This window comes from Eriocheir sinensis, unplaced genomic scaffold (assembly GCF_024679095.1).
Source record: "Eriocheir sinensis breed Jianghai 21 unplaced genomic scaffold, ASM2467909v1 Scaffold1044, whole genome shotgun sequence".
Classification (NCBI taxonomy): Eukaryota; Metazoa; Arthropoda; class Malacostraca; order Decapoda; family Varunidae; genus Eriocheir; species Eriocheir sinensis.
This window is the reverse complement of record NW_026110346.1, coordinates 101,344-118,210: the sequence shown is the minus strand read 5'-3', so window position 1 is coordinate 118,210 and position 16,867 is coordinate 101,344. Positions and strand designations below refer to the sequence as shown.

At 45.7% G+C, this 16,867-nt stretch overlaps 1 protein-coding gene across 10 annotated transcripts in view; it reads right to left on the bottom strand.

The window, feature by feature from the left end:
* LOC126989081 (mucin-5AC-like) overlaps positions 1 to 16,867 on the bottom strand; it is a 37,788-nt gene that overhangs the window by 10,374 nt on the left and 10,547 nt on the right. For 6 of the 10 annotated variants that reach the window (XM_050847654.1, XM_050847658.1, XM_050847655.1 and 3 more), the window contains 8 exons: positions 9,988 to 10,023; positions 5,900 to 5,956; positions 5,589 to 5,775; positions 4,971 to 5,158; positions 4,260 to 4,463; positions 3,251 to 3,377; positions 570 to 704; positions 184 to 267 (listed from right to left, as the gene is read on the bottom strand). In XM_050847654.1, the coding sequence (XP_050703611.1) occupies positions 184 to 267; positions 570 to 704; positions 3,251 to 3,377; positions 4,260 to 4,463; positions 4,971 to 5,158; positions 5,589 to 5,775; positions 5,900 to 5,956; positions 9,988 to 10,023 (1,018 nt within the window). The remainder of the gene's footprint in view (positions 1 to 183; positions 268 to 569; positions 705 to 3,250; positions 3,378 to 4,259; positions 4,464 to 4,970; positions 5,159 to 5,588; positions 5,776 to 5,899; positions 5,957 to 9,987; positions 10,024 to 16,867) is intronic. The other 4 variants (XM_050847664.1, XM_050847661.1, XM_050847659.1 and 1 more) reach the window with 1 other exon arrangement.

Here is a 16,867-nt window from a genome sequence, read left to right as displayed (position 1 = left end):
CTTTAAAAACAAGCTCGACCGTCACTTCCTTCAACTTAATATCAACTAGAAATGAAATGCAACGTTTAGGAGCCATCTGACTAATGTAGAAGCACTTAGGTTTAGGGACAGGCCACCTAGTCTGGACCATGGGGTCTGTGTGGTCTGATTTTCTATGTAAATCTATGTAAATCTTTCACTCACTGTTTGGGTAGTTGCTTGGATAGCCCGGCGAGGTGAGGGTGCCTTCCTGAGTTACTTTCTCAGTGCAGGGATTCGTCAACTTGTCTGTGGAAGACGAGGTTTGGTGTCATCAGTTATGCCGAAACAGCCGGATTTTGCATAATCCACTAGAAAAAGAACGATTATATAGTCACTGGATCATTCCAAGTTTTCAAAAAGGTTCGCTGAGCTATAGATATGATTTAATGAGGAATTCTTGGACTACACTCTAATTGAAGGTTGAACTGTTATCCTCTTTTATCCCAAGAGCCAAGCTATCGTAAGGTGCTTCCTCACTACAGAGGAACAAAGAGAACAAGTATTCTGAGAGCTCCAGAGACAAGGTGTGCAAAGGGGCGGCCAATCACCGTAGTAGTTTCCTGTCACTGTCTGACAGTTGGCCCCTGAGGTGCCCGAGGGACACACACAAGCGCAGCCATTTCCATAAAACCCGCCGTTCTGGCAGGGGTCGGCGTTCACTCCGCAAGCAGCAAGCCACTTATCTATAAAAAATGAAAATTGTTGATCATTTTAGTTGGTGTCGACGGTCAAATTATTTAATACTAGTACCTTACCATATGCATTCATGTTTGTTTCCTATCGCTATGGGATTTTTTCATCATCCAATTCAAAGTGCATGGTAAGTGCATGGATACTTCGCCGATGGAAACGGTTCGAAAAAGTAATGGTGGTTGAAGCCTGGCGAGTGTTAAAATAGGAGCGATATAAACATTATTTGTAAAAAAGATCAATTCCTACAATAAGTCCGAGTAAGCAAACGTGCTCATTTTTCAGTATAGGAAGGAGTTCAAGTCACAGACAGGAGGAAATACAGACCAAGGAAGGCTGTTCCAGACATTATGAAAGAGAGGGACGAAGGAATGAAAATGCTGGTTAACACTTGCATAAGGGATTTGGCTCGGATAGGAGTGAGCAAGAGTTCAAAGTCGTGTGAGGCCGCGGAGGGGAGGAGGCATGCAGTTATAGTCTGTTCAGAGCATGAAGTCGGTTCAGGGTGGAGCTGGTATCGTCGTTTACCTCTAGCCATCCTGCCAAATCAACCTTCGTACATGCGTCTTTCTCTTATTTCCCATCCCTGTGCTATTTGTGATATCTTATATATTCTGTATATAGTAAAGGAAGCTACATAGTACAATGAGTGTCGATGTTTAGGATTATAACAACGATTTGTATAAATTCTATGACATGTGGCAACGATTTTTTCCCATGTTGCCACGTTTTGGTGGTGGTGGTGGTGGTAGTGGTGGTGGTGGTGGTGGTGGTCGGCGTGTCCCCTTAAGTCCCTCCCCCGGGTTGAGAGGGAGAGAGAGAGATAAACAGGTGGGTTGTGGGTGGGTAAGTAGGGAGACGGTGCTAATCGGATAATTGGCGGTCGAACTGGCAGAGCCGCACTCATGGGAATTCAGGAATCTGCCGCACCTTGGACCGACTTCGTGCTCTGAACAGACTTTTTTTTTATAGCATGCCTCCTCCCCTCGCAGTCAGGATGAAAATATCGGTAGGAAACAGAGAGGCAACACTTCTGCGGAATATAAATGATTGGAGACCAGGGGCGTATTTAGGACCTTGAAACATTGGGGCTATTGGGCGTATTTTAAAACATTTCGTCGCCCAAGTTCACATATTTGACATGGCTTTCGTAGGAGCTGTAGGCCTTTCCAGGGGTAGTTTTATGACCCTGGTGGTAGTTTGACCCTTCTGTGCTATGAACCTTAAAAAAACACTTATGAAAACCAGATTGATCCCCTCTTTGACCTTTAGAAATAGTTGATGTGAGAAGCGATGGTGTCTTAGCCCAGCTCAAAATGCTGGGTGGTTGGAGCGCGAGAAGCGCGGAGTTTTTAGGGTAATTCTGAGGCCTCTCTGACAAACATTAGGGACAATTTGTGTTATTGTATTTAGCAGTAACAAAGAAAATATGGCAAGTGTGTCATAACAAGACTTTCAAGGCAATGATCAAATTATGATAAAGCATAACCACATTTAAGTGGTTAAGACTGATGTATCATACATATAAACCTCAAATTAAAATTTATTCTTTCAGATACGTTTACTGCAGAGAACAGGGCACTAAAAACTGATGAAAAGCAATTTGCCGTGTTTACAATATACCATAGAAAAATAACGAGCATTAAATGAGCATCAAGTATTTAGTAATCAGAAACTACCATTTTTCACAAATTCATATAGTATTTTATTAAATTTATTCTGTTACCAAGGAGATTGAAAACTACAACTCAGCACTCTTACACTTAACTCTCTTGTTTCTTTGCCTAAAAAAAAAAAAATTGTACGTGGAAATTAGAACTCCAATACGTTCAATATAACACCCCTTTTTTTATCAATAGGAAGATTAAGCAATTCATTTTGTAAATTATAGTAATATTAATGGCAGCCACAACTTCAGGGAAGAACAGTGACCGTATACCACAGCATAGCTAGATCTGGGTAAGGGAAACCGGATAAAAAAATACTGTGCATGTGCCGTGACTTACTTACATTAGAGTTTCATTGTTTGTCCCTTCCACTGACACGCCTTTCTTTAAACCCGGTAGCAGCGACAGGCCAAATTTGTGGCTCTACCGTGTACCAGCGACGGGCCACATTTTTGCCATGATATAAACCCCCAAAAATAGATGATGCATAAACAAATGCATTGATATATATTATGAAATGGTTTGCGTGAGTGTTGATTTTTTCTCATTTTTCTCGCTTAGATGGAAGGGCCTTTAGGAAACATGATCCCCGCAGCTGCCGAGTTAAGGGGCTATTACACTGGGCAAATTTTCCGTGGATCTTCAGTCAAACCACGATTTCCGCTGGCGTGGTTCTCATATTTCCGTGGTTTTCTGACGTGTCCACGATCTTCCAAAGCTACGGTAGATTTCACCGAAGGACGACGGTATTACTCACCATCATCATCAGCAGCAATAACAAGAAACAAATGAGAACCACACCAGCGGAAATCGTGGTTTGACTAAAGATCGACGGAAAATTTGCCCCTTAATTACTCATATATCATACTCACTGATGCAGCCGTACATGGTGTTGGCCAATAGTTTGTCCCTGTGAGAGAGTCCCGTGCGCTGGCCGATGAGCTCCTGCGCCAAGGGATATAGGGTGGCGATGGTCGACTTGCCGTTGTTGGTGAAGCCCTGAAAAATGTGTCAAGGGGAGAGTCTGCTGCGGGGAGTTAAGGGCCAGTTCGATAGTCCAACACTCTGAGCCGATTTCACAGTCCAACACAGTGTCTTCGTAACAGCCCGAACCAAACTATAGAATCCCATACAATCCAAAATGGTGAGGTCTTCGATGCCACACCAAATACACAAGACTTTTCCTGTATAGTTTCATAAAATTTGTGAACTTAAATATAAACACCAGACACTATACAAGGAAATTTCGAAGGCTCTGGTATTGGTTTGGGAGCTTACGAACCCATCATGGGGAACTGTGAAACTGGCCCTCTGTCATTGTAAGCGCCCAAACCAAACCATATCCACTACAATGATCCGCTATTTCTACTCATTACATGATATACTAATAAAGAGATTTCCTGTGTAGTTTCCTAAAATTCCCTCCACCTTTTTATATCAACAAGAGCTACAAGGAATTTTCGTCGTATTTTGTGTTTGGTTGGGGAAAAGGAAAGTTTGGTTTAGTCGGCGCAACATCTGTGGTCATATGCCGGATAGAGACAGAAGGGGAAGGAATTATAGAAGGGAACAGACCCCAAGAGACGGGACACAACCCCGATTAATACCTGGTACCCATTCACTGCTAGGTGGACAGGGGCGTAGGGTATCAGAAAAGCCGCCCAAATTTTTCCACTCCGCCCGGGAATCGAACCCGGGCTCTCTCGATTGTGAGCCGAGTGTGCTAACCACTGCACCACGAAGCCCCCGTTTGGTAGGGGAGCTCACAAACTTGCTGTATTGGACTGTAAAACTGGCCCAAAGACGACGAGACGTTTTACAATAAGGGAACGTATAGTCATCATGATAAGAAGGAAACCATACTCATGCAAAGTCCCTCACCGTAGAGCCGTAGTGCATGTCGGATGAGTAGTCGTATGGTATGCCGTAGGTGTTGACCACTGACGTGCTGTACTTATTGAAGTTGTTTTCCTTGCCAGTTTGGATGTTGCCATAATTGATGACCACATAGTCGTCACGGTCGGGGCGACTCTGCTCGTGCACGAACCCAATGGCGTGGCCGATCTCATGGGCGACAATGCCGAGCTGACCCGCGTCGAGGAGAACGATGTTATTAAGACTTTGTCAAGCCTCTGCCAACTAAATAACTACACACACACACACACACACACACACACACACACACACACACACACACACACACACATAATAACTACCATTATTTTTGTTATTGTTATTCATCATTATCTCATCTCTTATTATTACTATTTATTATTTAGTTATCAATGGTAATGTTTTTGTGGTGCTGTCATCTTCTGTGCAGACAGCTGCGACTCCTGAATTTCATTTACTTTCGTATGGTTTCTTAAAAGAGGAAGGTTTCTTGGAGAAGACTTCATGGGAAGGTTTAATGCAAGGAATCAGTAGAGGCATGGAAAGACAGTTAAACCAAGTGGCATAAGTTTTAAATGTTGAGGGAACAGAGTATGTCATGGGAGCAGAACCAGTGTAGAGTGAGCGGTATTGGGAAGGGCAGTATAGTAACTATATAATTTATTGTGTTACGACATAATATTACCATAGTATACTTACTTCTTTGCAGCCACTTCCAATAGAAATGTCTTGTCCATTCTGGGCCAGCATGCCGACATACGACCAGCATCCAGACCCTTCAAAAAACCTGACGTGCCGTTGAGCGAGGTTGGACGTGAGCTGGAATCTGATGCAGGTGTTTTGCTCCCAGTGAGCAATCGCTGCATTTATGGCAGCCACAGTGACGGCTGAGTCCGAGGTGAAAACCGAAAACAAACATTTTTTTATGGTATGAAGAAAGAGACTGGCCGTGTTACTGAACTATCGTATACAATCGAGATTTATAATTCAGGTTCTTTTGAGTATGTTAACACATCTCGATAGTAGGCCAAATATTTATAAGGGTCGTATTACAAGACATTTCGCCTCCCAAAAACACATATTTGACAAGGCTTTCGTAAGAGTTGTGGGCATTTCCAGGAGTAGTTTTATGACCCTGGTGGTAGTTTGACCCTTCTTCTGTATCGTGAACCTCAAGAAACACTCATTAGAACCCGACTGACCCACTCTTTGGCCTTTAGAAATAGATGATGTGAGAAGCGAAAGTGTCTTGTAATACCGACCATCCTGTACGCTCGTCTTTGTCTGCTTGTGAATGGAAACATAGTTTTTACATACAGTCGGTAGTGTCGAGGTAGTAGGGCACGGTGGGGAAGCCGCCCTGTTGAGGCCAGCGCGCTGAGAGGTCTGCAATGGCCTTCCTCTCCCTGACCGCTCGCCACTGGCTCTCCGTCAAGACCATGTCTCCTTCAAAGACTTGGTGGCCGTTAACAACACTAGGATTGGTTTCCATGAAGTCTCGTGTCTTAATGAAAAAAAACAGAGGAAAGAATAAAAGAATATTCGGAATAGCTGACAGGAAGACAAGAGTGATGAAACTATGTATTGCGGAGTGCTTACGTATTCATTGTAATTTTATTCAGACTCACCAGATCTCTCATTTCTGCTTTGTCGTCCGGTCCCTCGTGGCCTTTGTCATCACTCCCCTATAGAGAGAAAAAATATATTTACATTAGTGCAATATAAAGGTGAAGTTAAAGCTGGGTGCATCCACTATAGCTGAGCGTGGCTGCGGTGCTCAACTCCATCGCTTCCTTTGAGCCTGTGGTGGGAAGCTAAGTCTATATACACCAAGTCAAGTCATACGCAGGTTTGTGGGAGGAGACACGGCCGAGGCGTGGTTTATGCGTGACACTGCTTGGAGCCAAACTATAAGAGAATTATAGAGAATGTAGAAACAGGGATTTAGAGAAAACGAGGAAAGGCGGACTAATTTAAATCAATCACTTCAACATGCCCTCCTTCACACCCCACACCGCCGTTTGTAGGCATTGAAATTACAGTCACGCAATAGCACAATAAAAACATATTTTTTCGTCAGTGGCTTGCCTGAACGCGCTGTGAAAGAAGGCGAGAATGCACATCCAGAGTGCACATACGGCCCCAACTTAGTCACCACTGAACTGGCGGGTATTTTTTTTTTTGGCTCCAAGTGACGTCATCCCGCTGCTCCGCCCCAAAACCGCCTCCTGCGCGTACCGGTCGCAGTTTTGAAGCAGAGTGACTTGACTTGGTATATATAGACTTAGGTAGGAAGAACTCATTACCGGGGACACGGGCCAGTATGAAGCCCGGTATTGCCACAGTTTATGTTCACCAGGTGTGCCCAGGTAATCATTTCTCGATCATCCCGAAAAGAAGGATGAACAGCTGGGTGGAGAAAGTTGGAAAGTTTCGTTTAGTCGGCGCAACATCTGTGGTCATATGCCGGAGAGAGACAGGAGGGGGAAGGAATTATAGGAGAAGGGAATAGATCCCAGGAGACGGGACACAACCCCCAATTAATACCTGGTACCCATTCACTGCTGGGTGGACAGGGGCGTAGGGTATCGGAAAAGCCGCCCAAATTTTTCCACTCCGCCCGGGAATCGAACCCGGGCTCTCTCGGTTGTGAGCCGAGTGTGCTAACCACTGCACCACGAAGCCCCCAACAGCTGGGTGGGTTGAACGCGTTCTGTCCGGGCTGGGGTATTTACCCGGGTCCGCAGATTCATAGCTTAGCACGTTAACCACTGCACCTGTAAGTGGAGTTCAGAGGAATAAGTAGGTGAGGTTATCCAGTGCCACACAAAGGTTATAATTATGTGCACATTAGGTTTCTCCTTTGCCTTATCTGCTGCTTAGAGTGATCCCTGGTGGATAACCCACTGCAGGGCCTGAGGCTTCTCCGCGACAGTAGGAATTTGATTTGTCTGATTATTATTATTATTTTTTTTATTACATCTTGGTCTATAGCGCCGGTAGGCTTTCTTGAGGGGTCTGGTGGTCGGCCCCAGCCCATGGACGCAGGCAAGTGTTCATAGTAGCGTCAACTGATCTTGGTTCATGCTGACCCCGGAGCTCATTTTTTATTTCCCTTGAAAGTTGTAAAGTTTGGTTTAGTCGGCGCAACATCTGTTGTCATATGCCGGAGAGAGACAGAAGGGGAAGGAATTATAGGAGAAGGGAACAGATCCTAGGAGACGGGACACAACCCCCGATTAATACCTGGTACCCATTCACTGCTGGGTGGACAGGGGCATAGGGTATCAGAAAAGCCGCCCAATTTTTTCCACTCCGCCCGGGAATTGAACCCGGGCTCTCTCCGTTGTGAGCTGAGTGTGCTAACCACTGCACCACAAAGCCCCTATTATTTCCCTTGAACAGTTCCTCTAGAGTCAGGGTTGATGGGTGGTCTTCAGGACAGCATGTGGGTAGTCTTAGGCCACTCGGCGGTGACTGGAAGATCCCAGGTGGTAGCGGCGGATTCGAAGCGACATCATCGAGGACGCGGCGGATTCGAAGCGACATCATCGAGGACGCGGCGAATGCGGGGCCGACACTCTAACCACTCAGCCACCGCCTTCCCCCCCCTTTGTGCTGTTTGTGATTCGTATATAAATGATATATAACTAAGAGTAAGCTGATAGGACGGTTATTTCTTATGTTAGATCTTTCCTTACTTTCAAAGCGCTTCGACGGTCTAGGGGTTAGCACGCTTATTTTTTTTTTCTACGTCGCGGCCTATTGCGCCGGTAGGCCTCTTCCCGGTGGGCCCTGATGGTCGACCCAGCCCGTTCTGGCGCAGGCGAGTGTTTATAGTGGCGCCATCTTAAATTGGCTCATGCTGCCATCCAGGAGCTCATCTTTAATCCTAGAATCTAGAGTCCGGGTTGATAGGTGGTCTTCTGGACAGCATGTGGGTAGTTTTAAGCCACTCGGCGGCGGCTGAAAAATCCCAGCTTGGTGGCACCGAGCGGGGATTGAACTCGCGTTCTCCTGAACGCGGCGCCGTCACTCTGTCGACTCAGCCACCGCCTCCCCATGAATCCGCGTACCTGGTTTCAAATTGACTGGGCAGTCGGCGCACAACCCGCCAAGCTGTTTATTCTCCTTTTCGAGCCCAATAATTGGGTACCTGGGAAGGTAAATTGTGGTTAACCGTGTAGCAGCGACGGCCCAAATTTGTGGCTTTACCGTGTACCAGCGATGGGCCAAATTTTTGCCATAATATAAACCCCAAAAAATAGATGATGCATAAACCGATCACAAATGCGTTGATATATATTATGAAATGGTTTGCGTGAGTGATGATTTTTTCTCATTTTTCTCGTTTAGAGGGACCTTTAAGAGACGTGATCCCCGCAGCTACCACCGGGTTTACCTGGATGTCATACTGGCCCGAGGTAATGGGACCCCCCCCCAGTACTGGCACAAGGGCCAAGGTGACGGCCTCCGCAGGTAGGGCGATTTCTCCTAACGTTGCCTTTTCTGTGTATATTGGTGCCTGCATGTCCCAGTCTTATGGATTCTTTTATGATGATTTTATGAGAAAAAAAATCGATGTTTTTGTACCATTCTCCAGCTTTTATTTGCAAAAACTCGACACTCATTCCATCTTTCTCGGAAGTTTTCCACACCCGGGGTGCGACGCGCACCTCGGGTGTGCCCCAATGACTGATTGATACACAGCAAGGTCCGAGGGGGGGTGTTTCCTGAAGAAGTCATTTGTGTCCTCACACTCTGTGTCCTCTTTCTGTCTCATATATCACCAAGGAGTAGCTGAGCATACTCTTAACATCTTTTCTTTCATTTACTGTTGTCATGTCCTTTAAAAGGTTACAAGATGCATTACATTATACAAGTTCTTAACACTGCCTAGAGCTTCCGACCTTAGGCAGGGATGAGAAGTGTCTTAATTGGATCCCACTTCAGGTGACGACCAAAAGAGGTGTCTTGATGGATCCTGTCGTTATTGTATCCATTTTTTTTAACGTTCGCAGTCCACACGGATTTACATTTTGTTGAGCATCATTTATTTTGTAAACTTCATCTTCTTTTCCAAATCGAGGCATACGTTGTTAGGATACTGCCGATTATCTAAGTACCGGTACTGGCGGCACTAAGTGTACTGGTACTGAAGTGATACTCGAAACTGGCGCCACCAACAGGTACCGGTACTGGTACTGCCGGTACCTGAGTTTTCCGAACTGGTATCACCGGTATTCAAATTAACGGACTATGCGGACAATATATGTCATATAGATCTCACGGAGTAGTCGCTGGTTTGACACAGTCATTCCAGCGACACACTTATTACCAAAGACCGCCTGTTCAAGTTACTGTTCAGTGTTCATGCCTTAGAGAAAGACAGGAAGCACAAAGATCCGGATCTTAGTCCTTCTACACAGGTGTCGACAACGCCAGACACTCGCGCTGAGCGAGTCCATAACACCGTGGGCCAGGCCAAGCAGCCATAAAACTTTTTGGCGAGACTCACCGTTGTTCTGAACTACTCCACCAAGATATGTGAACTTTTCCGCGATCTCAGTGTCCTCGCCACACGCATGAACAGACTGTACTGCTTCATGTAGCAAGCCTCCAAACACCTGTACCTTGGTCTTGGCCCAGGAGTCCTGAAGTCCCAAGTAATAAAAGCAGCACTTAACAAAAGTGAAAATATTGATTCTGTACTTACGTCAAGAATGATTGGAGTCGCCGCGCGCTCCTCGTCCTGTTGGAAAGAAAGAGGCAGTGTATCTCTCTCTCTCTCTCTCTCTCTCTCTCTCTCTCTCTCTCTCTCTCTCTCTCTCTCTCTCTCTCTCTCTCTCTCTCTCTCTCTCTCTCTCTCTAAAATTATGCGGTTAATTACACACACACACACACACACACACACACACACACACACACACACACACACACACACACACACACACACATGAGATACATACTCCATAAGAGGAAGGAATAAGTCTTAGTAAATGGACAGCATCTGGGATGGGAAAACAACTGGTGGAGACGATACAGAACGCCTAACCTCGTTGAAGTTGATTTAGTAAGAGACGAGCAATTTTCAGTTAAGACAGCGAGTTGAGGATTGACCGAAAGGGTTCAATGTAAAACAAAATGTCAGCTGAGATATATCGGATAATAGGGGATAGGTGTTTGGAACATTGTCGAATTTAGAGGTGGAGAAATTGAGTTTTCGAGACATTAAAGGACACCAAGTTATCTCTACCCTGCTCAAATATGATACCAAGGTCTCAGTTAAGCGTTCTGCAGCCTAAAGGTCGGCAATACCTGTTTAAATTGTCTTCTGTTAAAAATATTGGGTAATTGGGGTTGAGTAGTCAGGGAGGGGTGGCAGAGTGCTTAACCGTCAGCGTGAAGGCGCGGCGTCCACGAGGAAGCTGGTTCAAGTCCTGTTCGCCGCCACAGCTGCATGGGAGTTTTCAGCCATCGCCGAGTAGCCTAAGACTACCCACATGCTGTCCTGAGGACTACCTATGAACCCGGACTCTAGATTATCTCTCTAAAGGGAGGCTCAAAGATGACCTCCGAGGGGCAGCGTGAGACAAGCAGGATGGTACCACTGTAAACACTTGATTACTCCACATCAAGCTGGGGTCGACCATCAGGCCACACCACCGGCGCCATAGGCCAAAACATATAAAAAAAGATGCAGAGTAGTCTTTGCCGGAAGGTTGAATATCGAACAATTTGTTTTAAAGAGATCATTAATGAACAAATGAATAAGTGGGAGATAGAACAGAGCCCTGTGAAACAGCACTGTTGATAGGTTTAGGGGAAGAACAATGACCGTCTTAAAGGAAACTAGAGAAAAAAGTACAGAGAGACGGATAGAATCTGTAGGAGGGTAGTTTAGAAAGCAAAGATTTATGCCAGGGTCTGACAAAGGCTTTCGAGATGTCTAAGGCAATAGCAACAGTTTCACTGAAATTGCTGAGACAGGATGACCCAAAGTCACTTAGGAAAGCAAAGATCACCAGTTCGTAGACCGAACCTTGCCGAACCCACACTGGTAATCAGAAACGAGATCAAAGGTTGATTGATGCTTGAGAACTTTTCTGTTAGGGATTGTTTCAGTTGCCGAGGAGAGGCAGGAAATCAAAACTATACGACGGTAATTTGAGGGATTGGAACGGTCACCCTTCTTAGGCACAGGCTGTATGTAGGCGTACTTCCAGCAGGAAGGAAAGGTAGATTTTGAAAGGCGACGAAAAGGTTGGACCAGGCAGGGTGTCAGCACGGAAGCACAGTTTAAAGGACAATAGGAGGCACTCCATCAGGTCCATAAACCTTCTCAGGGTTGTAGCCAGAGAGGGAGTAGAAAACATCATTCTTAAGAATTTTAATAACAAGCATAGAAAGTTCATAAGAACAGTCAGCATGCAAATATCGATAGAAGATAGAAAGAGAGGCAACGCTGCAGCGGAATTTAAGAGATTAATTTTTACGTGAGGTAGTGAGTGACAGTGGTTGAACGTTCTGTTTGTGCGCTCCTGAAACTGCTGATATTCGACAATGGCGAGCAGCAGGAGCAGGACTCTGAGAGACATGTATTGCGTCTTTGAAGACTATTCATGCAATAAGTGGATGGCATGCTGTTTGTGCCCTAAGTGGTGTCATGAGAAGTGTGCTCATCTGACAGGGGTCAAGCAGGATATTACGTATACCCAAAATTAACTGGGTGTGTTCGCCATGCTTACACAAGGCATCTTTACCAACCAACATTGTGGAAAAATTTGATCAGTTTAGTCAAGAATTATCTAAAGAAATATTAGTTGTGAAAAATGAAGTTGAAACTCGGGCACTCAGTGTGAAAGAGAAGCTGGGCGAGGTGGCGGATGTGTTTTGTGCTGACAAGACAAAGTCGGCTGGCGCCAGCTGGGCTGATGTAGCAAAACGGAGGAGGAAGAAGCATCTCCTTGTCGTGAAGGCCTCTGATCAAGATAAAGAGGTTACTGAGACAAAAAAATGAAGTTTCCCAGGCATTACAAGGCATTCAGATAGCTGATTCAAGATTCACGAATGGAGGTAACATTGTTATGAACTTTGATGATGAGAGTATAAGGAATGAAGTAGCTCAGAAATTAGAAAATGTAGAGTAAGTTAGCACAAAAAGTGTGGGGAAATTAAGGCCCATGATCTGCAATGTGCATAAGGAGGAGACCAGGGATAAGATAGTTGAGACATTGTTAAACACGAATAAGTTCCTACACTCGATTCCAGGAATTGAGTGGAAAATTGAGAAGATTTTCAATAAGCTGATCCACAACTATCATGACAAGATAAAACTAGAATGAGAAGTGTACACTGTGAGAGATAGATACCATGCAATCATATGTTATCATTGTCAAGGATACGGCCATCTTGAGGCCAACTGTACTGCCTAGAACAATGGAGAAGCCCCAAAATGTTTCAAATGTGCCGGGGATCATAAATCAGGGGAGTGCTCCATGGCTGAAAAGAATGCATAAATTATATGAAGTACAAGAAGCCTGAAATCAAGCACTCGGCGAATGACCAGTGCTGTGTAGTCCTTCAGACTGAAATTGAGAGAATTCGTAACATAACCGATCATGGCTATTGATTGGTGTTTGAGAATCAAAGATAAATTGAGTGTTAAATGTTCAGTGAGTTGGAAATAATCTCTGGACATTAGATTGTGATACTATAAAGAAAATATCAGATAAATGGAAAATGAAGTAATGGATATTTGTGATACTGTAAGAAGGAAAGATATTGTGATTGGTGCGACCCAAAATATGGCCAGGTGACTGTAATGATGTCAAGTTTATTAAAATGATATCAGTAGGCTATCTGTGAAAGCAATTAAGACTCACTCACTCACTACAACGTTGTGAATAAGTGCATATCGAGGATTAGTATAGAGGCTAACATCATAATTGTTGATGCCCTGCGGAGCGCTGCGCTGGCGGTGGAGCGGGGCCTGATACCTCATCAACGATAACGGTAGATAGAAAACTGTCAGTAGGAGGAGGGGAGTTGATGAGACGAGGGGGGATTAGTAAGGGGAATATGCCCTGAATCGTCCAGAGTGATTTTTTAGATAAGGTTTGAAAGAATAGTTCAGTTTTAGAAGGATGGAACAGCCGTGCTGCCATCGGACTAAGGAGAGGTGTGAAAGATGAAGTAAAATTGTTGGAGATATTTATGGGGAGGCGGTGGCTGAATGGATAGCGTGACGGCGCCGCGTTCGGGACGACGCGAGTTCAATCCCCGCCCGGTGCCACCAAGCTGGGATTTTTCAGCCGCCGCCGAGTGGCTTAAAACTACCCACATGCTGTCCAGAAGACCACCTATCAACCCGGACTCTAGATTCTAGGATTAAAGATGAGCTCCGGGAGGGCAGCATGAGCCAATGCAAGATGGCGCCACTATAAACACTGCCCTGCGCCACAACGGGCTGGGCCATACCATCAGGCCTCTCCAAAAACAAGCCTACCGGCGCCACAGGCGAAGATGTAAAAAAAAAAATTGTCAGAAGGCATTTCCTCTTGAACTTATATAAAGCTTGTGTTGCAACGGCAAGCACATGATAAATTACAAAGAACTCAGCACTTCGGAAAAACCTGCATGTCTCAAATCCTCATCAGGAGGCCCTCCCCGCCCTGCAGCTCACCACCCTTCAGGCCCGCCACCAACACCTCCTCCAGCAGTTTGCCACCAAACTCCTCCACCACCCACGACACAGGAACCTGCTCCCCCCGGTAGCTCCCCCTCCCCGCCACAATGTCCGACACCACAACAAGCTGCTCCCCATACGTGCGCGTACTGACAGGTATAAGAACAGTGCAATACCCACAATAGTGAAAATCCTGAACACATAGACTCTTTACTCCTAAGTTACTTTTAAGTTTGTAGTTTTAATGATCTCCATATATAATATGTATATTTTCAGCTCTCGAGCTGCTTCTCCCTAAATAAACCGTATATTATTATTATTATTATTATTATTATTATTATTATTATTATTATTATTATTATTATTATTATATCTTTTCTTACTAGATCAGCTTCCTCAACGCCAGATCTTTTTGCCCCCTTACATGCTATCCATGTACAGGGGCCTTGTCCGCCCTCATATAAAGTATGCATCTCCTGTGTGGGGAGCTCCACTCACACAGCTCTCTTGGACAGAGTGGAGTCTAAGGCTGTTCGTCTCATCAACTCCCCATTTTTCTCCTACTGACAGTTTTCTATCTCTTAAATTCCGCCGCAGTGTTGCATCTCTTTCTGTCTTCTATCGATAAATTCATGCTGGCTGTTCTTATGAACTTGAAAACTGCATGCCTTCCCCCTCCAGCGGCCCCGCTCCACTCGACTTTCTACTCAAGCTCATCCCTATACTGCCCAAATCCCTTATGCAAGAGTTAACCAGGATCTTTAGTCTTTTATCCCTTACACTGGTTAACTCTGGAATAGCCTTCCTTCTATATTTCCTCCTGCTTACGACTTGACCGCTTTTAAAAGGCGAGTATTTCGACACCTCTTCTTCCGAAATTGACCTTTCTTTTGACCACTCTCCTGAACTCTTCTTTTTATAGGGGCAGTGATTAGTGGAATTTTTTTCTCAATTATTATTTCCTTTAAGCTGCTTAATATGCTGTAAAATAAAAAGGTCTGGAGGATCCACCAAAGGGCATTTGGAGGAATGTGGTCAATCTTTCCCTTCCGGCATTCCTATATCAAGTCCAGCTCTGCAGTTCTGGTCTCTGGTCCTAAGAACCTGCAATGCTCAACATTCTAGACCTTACAAAATGCAGGAGGCGAGAACTGTTGCTGTTCCTGGCACCAGAGCGATTTGGACCAACACTTACTCCATTACAAAGCCATCCAGCTCTGCCAGGCCTCCTCGTCCACAGAGTTCCACTATGTCCAACTGCAGGTTGATCCAGGGGCCGGTTCTGCGGTCGGGCGCCGCTTCTGCGCCTACCCAGACACTCCGAAAACAAGGAGAGGAGTTAAGGGATCCTTCCTCCTTCAAGATGCAAGGGTCCTATAGGCTTTGCCCTCCACCTGCCATTGACGGCAGGCTCGCCAAATGTGCCGCACGGTCGGGCCCCAGCAATACGGGATTGGGGTCGAGGCTGACGCCGTTTTTTTTAGGACCAAAGGGACATTTTAGGAGGAGGGGGTGCAGGCTCCTCCCAAATCAGGGACTGGACTGAGTGCTAGCCGTAGAGCACGGACGCTGGACCGCTGAGAGGATGTTTTACCTGGCTACCCAAAGCAAGAGACATAAACAGGAATTTGGGAAGAAAAAAAAAAAAGAGAGAAAAACAGCTCAGGAAGGTTGAGGATGCTGCTTTGCTCATCCAGACTCAAATACAGACCAGCCTCTACCTAAGTAGTAGTAGTAGTAGTAGTGGTAGTAGCAGTAGTTGTAGTAATAGCAGCAGTAAAAGCAGTAGTAGTAGTAGTAGTAGTAGTAGTAGTAGTAGTAGTAGTAGTAGTAGTAGTAGCAGTTGCAGTAGTAGACTCGCCGAAACACTGGCGGATAAGAATCAGCAGCCAAGAAGCAGTGTGGTCGCCTGGATGAGATGCAGGCTGTCCTTCTCCCTCCTGAGGTCAGCCTTGGTCTGCCTGAGAGGAACCAGGTCACCTGCACCCAAAACCACCCGCATTGCCGACCTGGACTTTGAGGCGACGGTGGTTGATAGTCGTATCAACCACAAGTTCTGTTAGCTTAAAAGTAATATGTTTAGTAAGGTTTGTAATATTAAATAAAGATGGTTGTCGGCCACAGTCATTGGCGGGGTGGGGCCAATGAATTGCTTTGTGAAAGGATATGAGAGAATATACCGCTCACAACGCAACTCTAATAGATGGAGGTAGTAGTAGTAGTAGTAGTAGTAGTAGTAGTAGTAGTAGTAGTAGTAGTAGTAGTAGTAGTAGTAGTAGTAGTAGTAGTAGTAGTAGCAGTAGTAGTAGTAGTAGTAGTACACACCACCTGTCCACAGGAGGCAGGCGCCTCTAACTGGCTAACGTCATTACCAGTCAGAGCAAAAGGCTTTAGCCTCAACAAACAAGAATTTGTCGACGCCATTGCTCTGAGATATGGCTGGCCGATTGAGGGACTGCCTGATCTCTGTGCATGTGGATCACCAAATGATGTCACCCACACCATGACATGTAAAAAAGGAGGCTTCGTCTGTATTCGACACGATGAAGTGAGGGATCTGACAGCCAGCATGCTCGGGGAGGTATGCCAAGACGTCACTACCGAGCCGGCACTGCTTCCCCTGGACGGCGAACACCTTCGGTACAGGACAGCCAATACCTCACAGGAGGCACGGGTTGATGTAAGTGCCCGCGGATTCTGGGTGCGCGGACAGCGGGCGTTCATGGACATCCGCATATTCGACCCGATGGCTGCCTGTCACCGTGAGCTGCCCCTGCAAGCCGCCCACCACAGGAACGAGCAGGAGAAGACAAGGGCATACGGTGAAAGAATCCAACATGTGGATCAAGGCAGCTTCACCCCCCTCGTCTTCACCACATCCGGCGGGATGGGTCCCAGGGCCCAATGC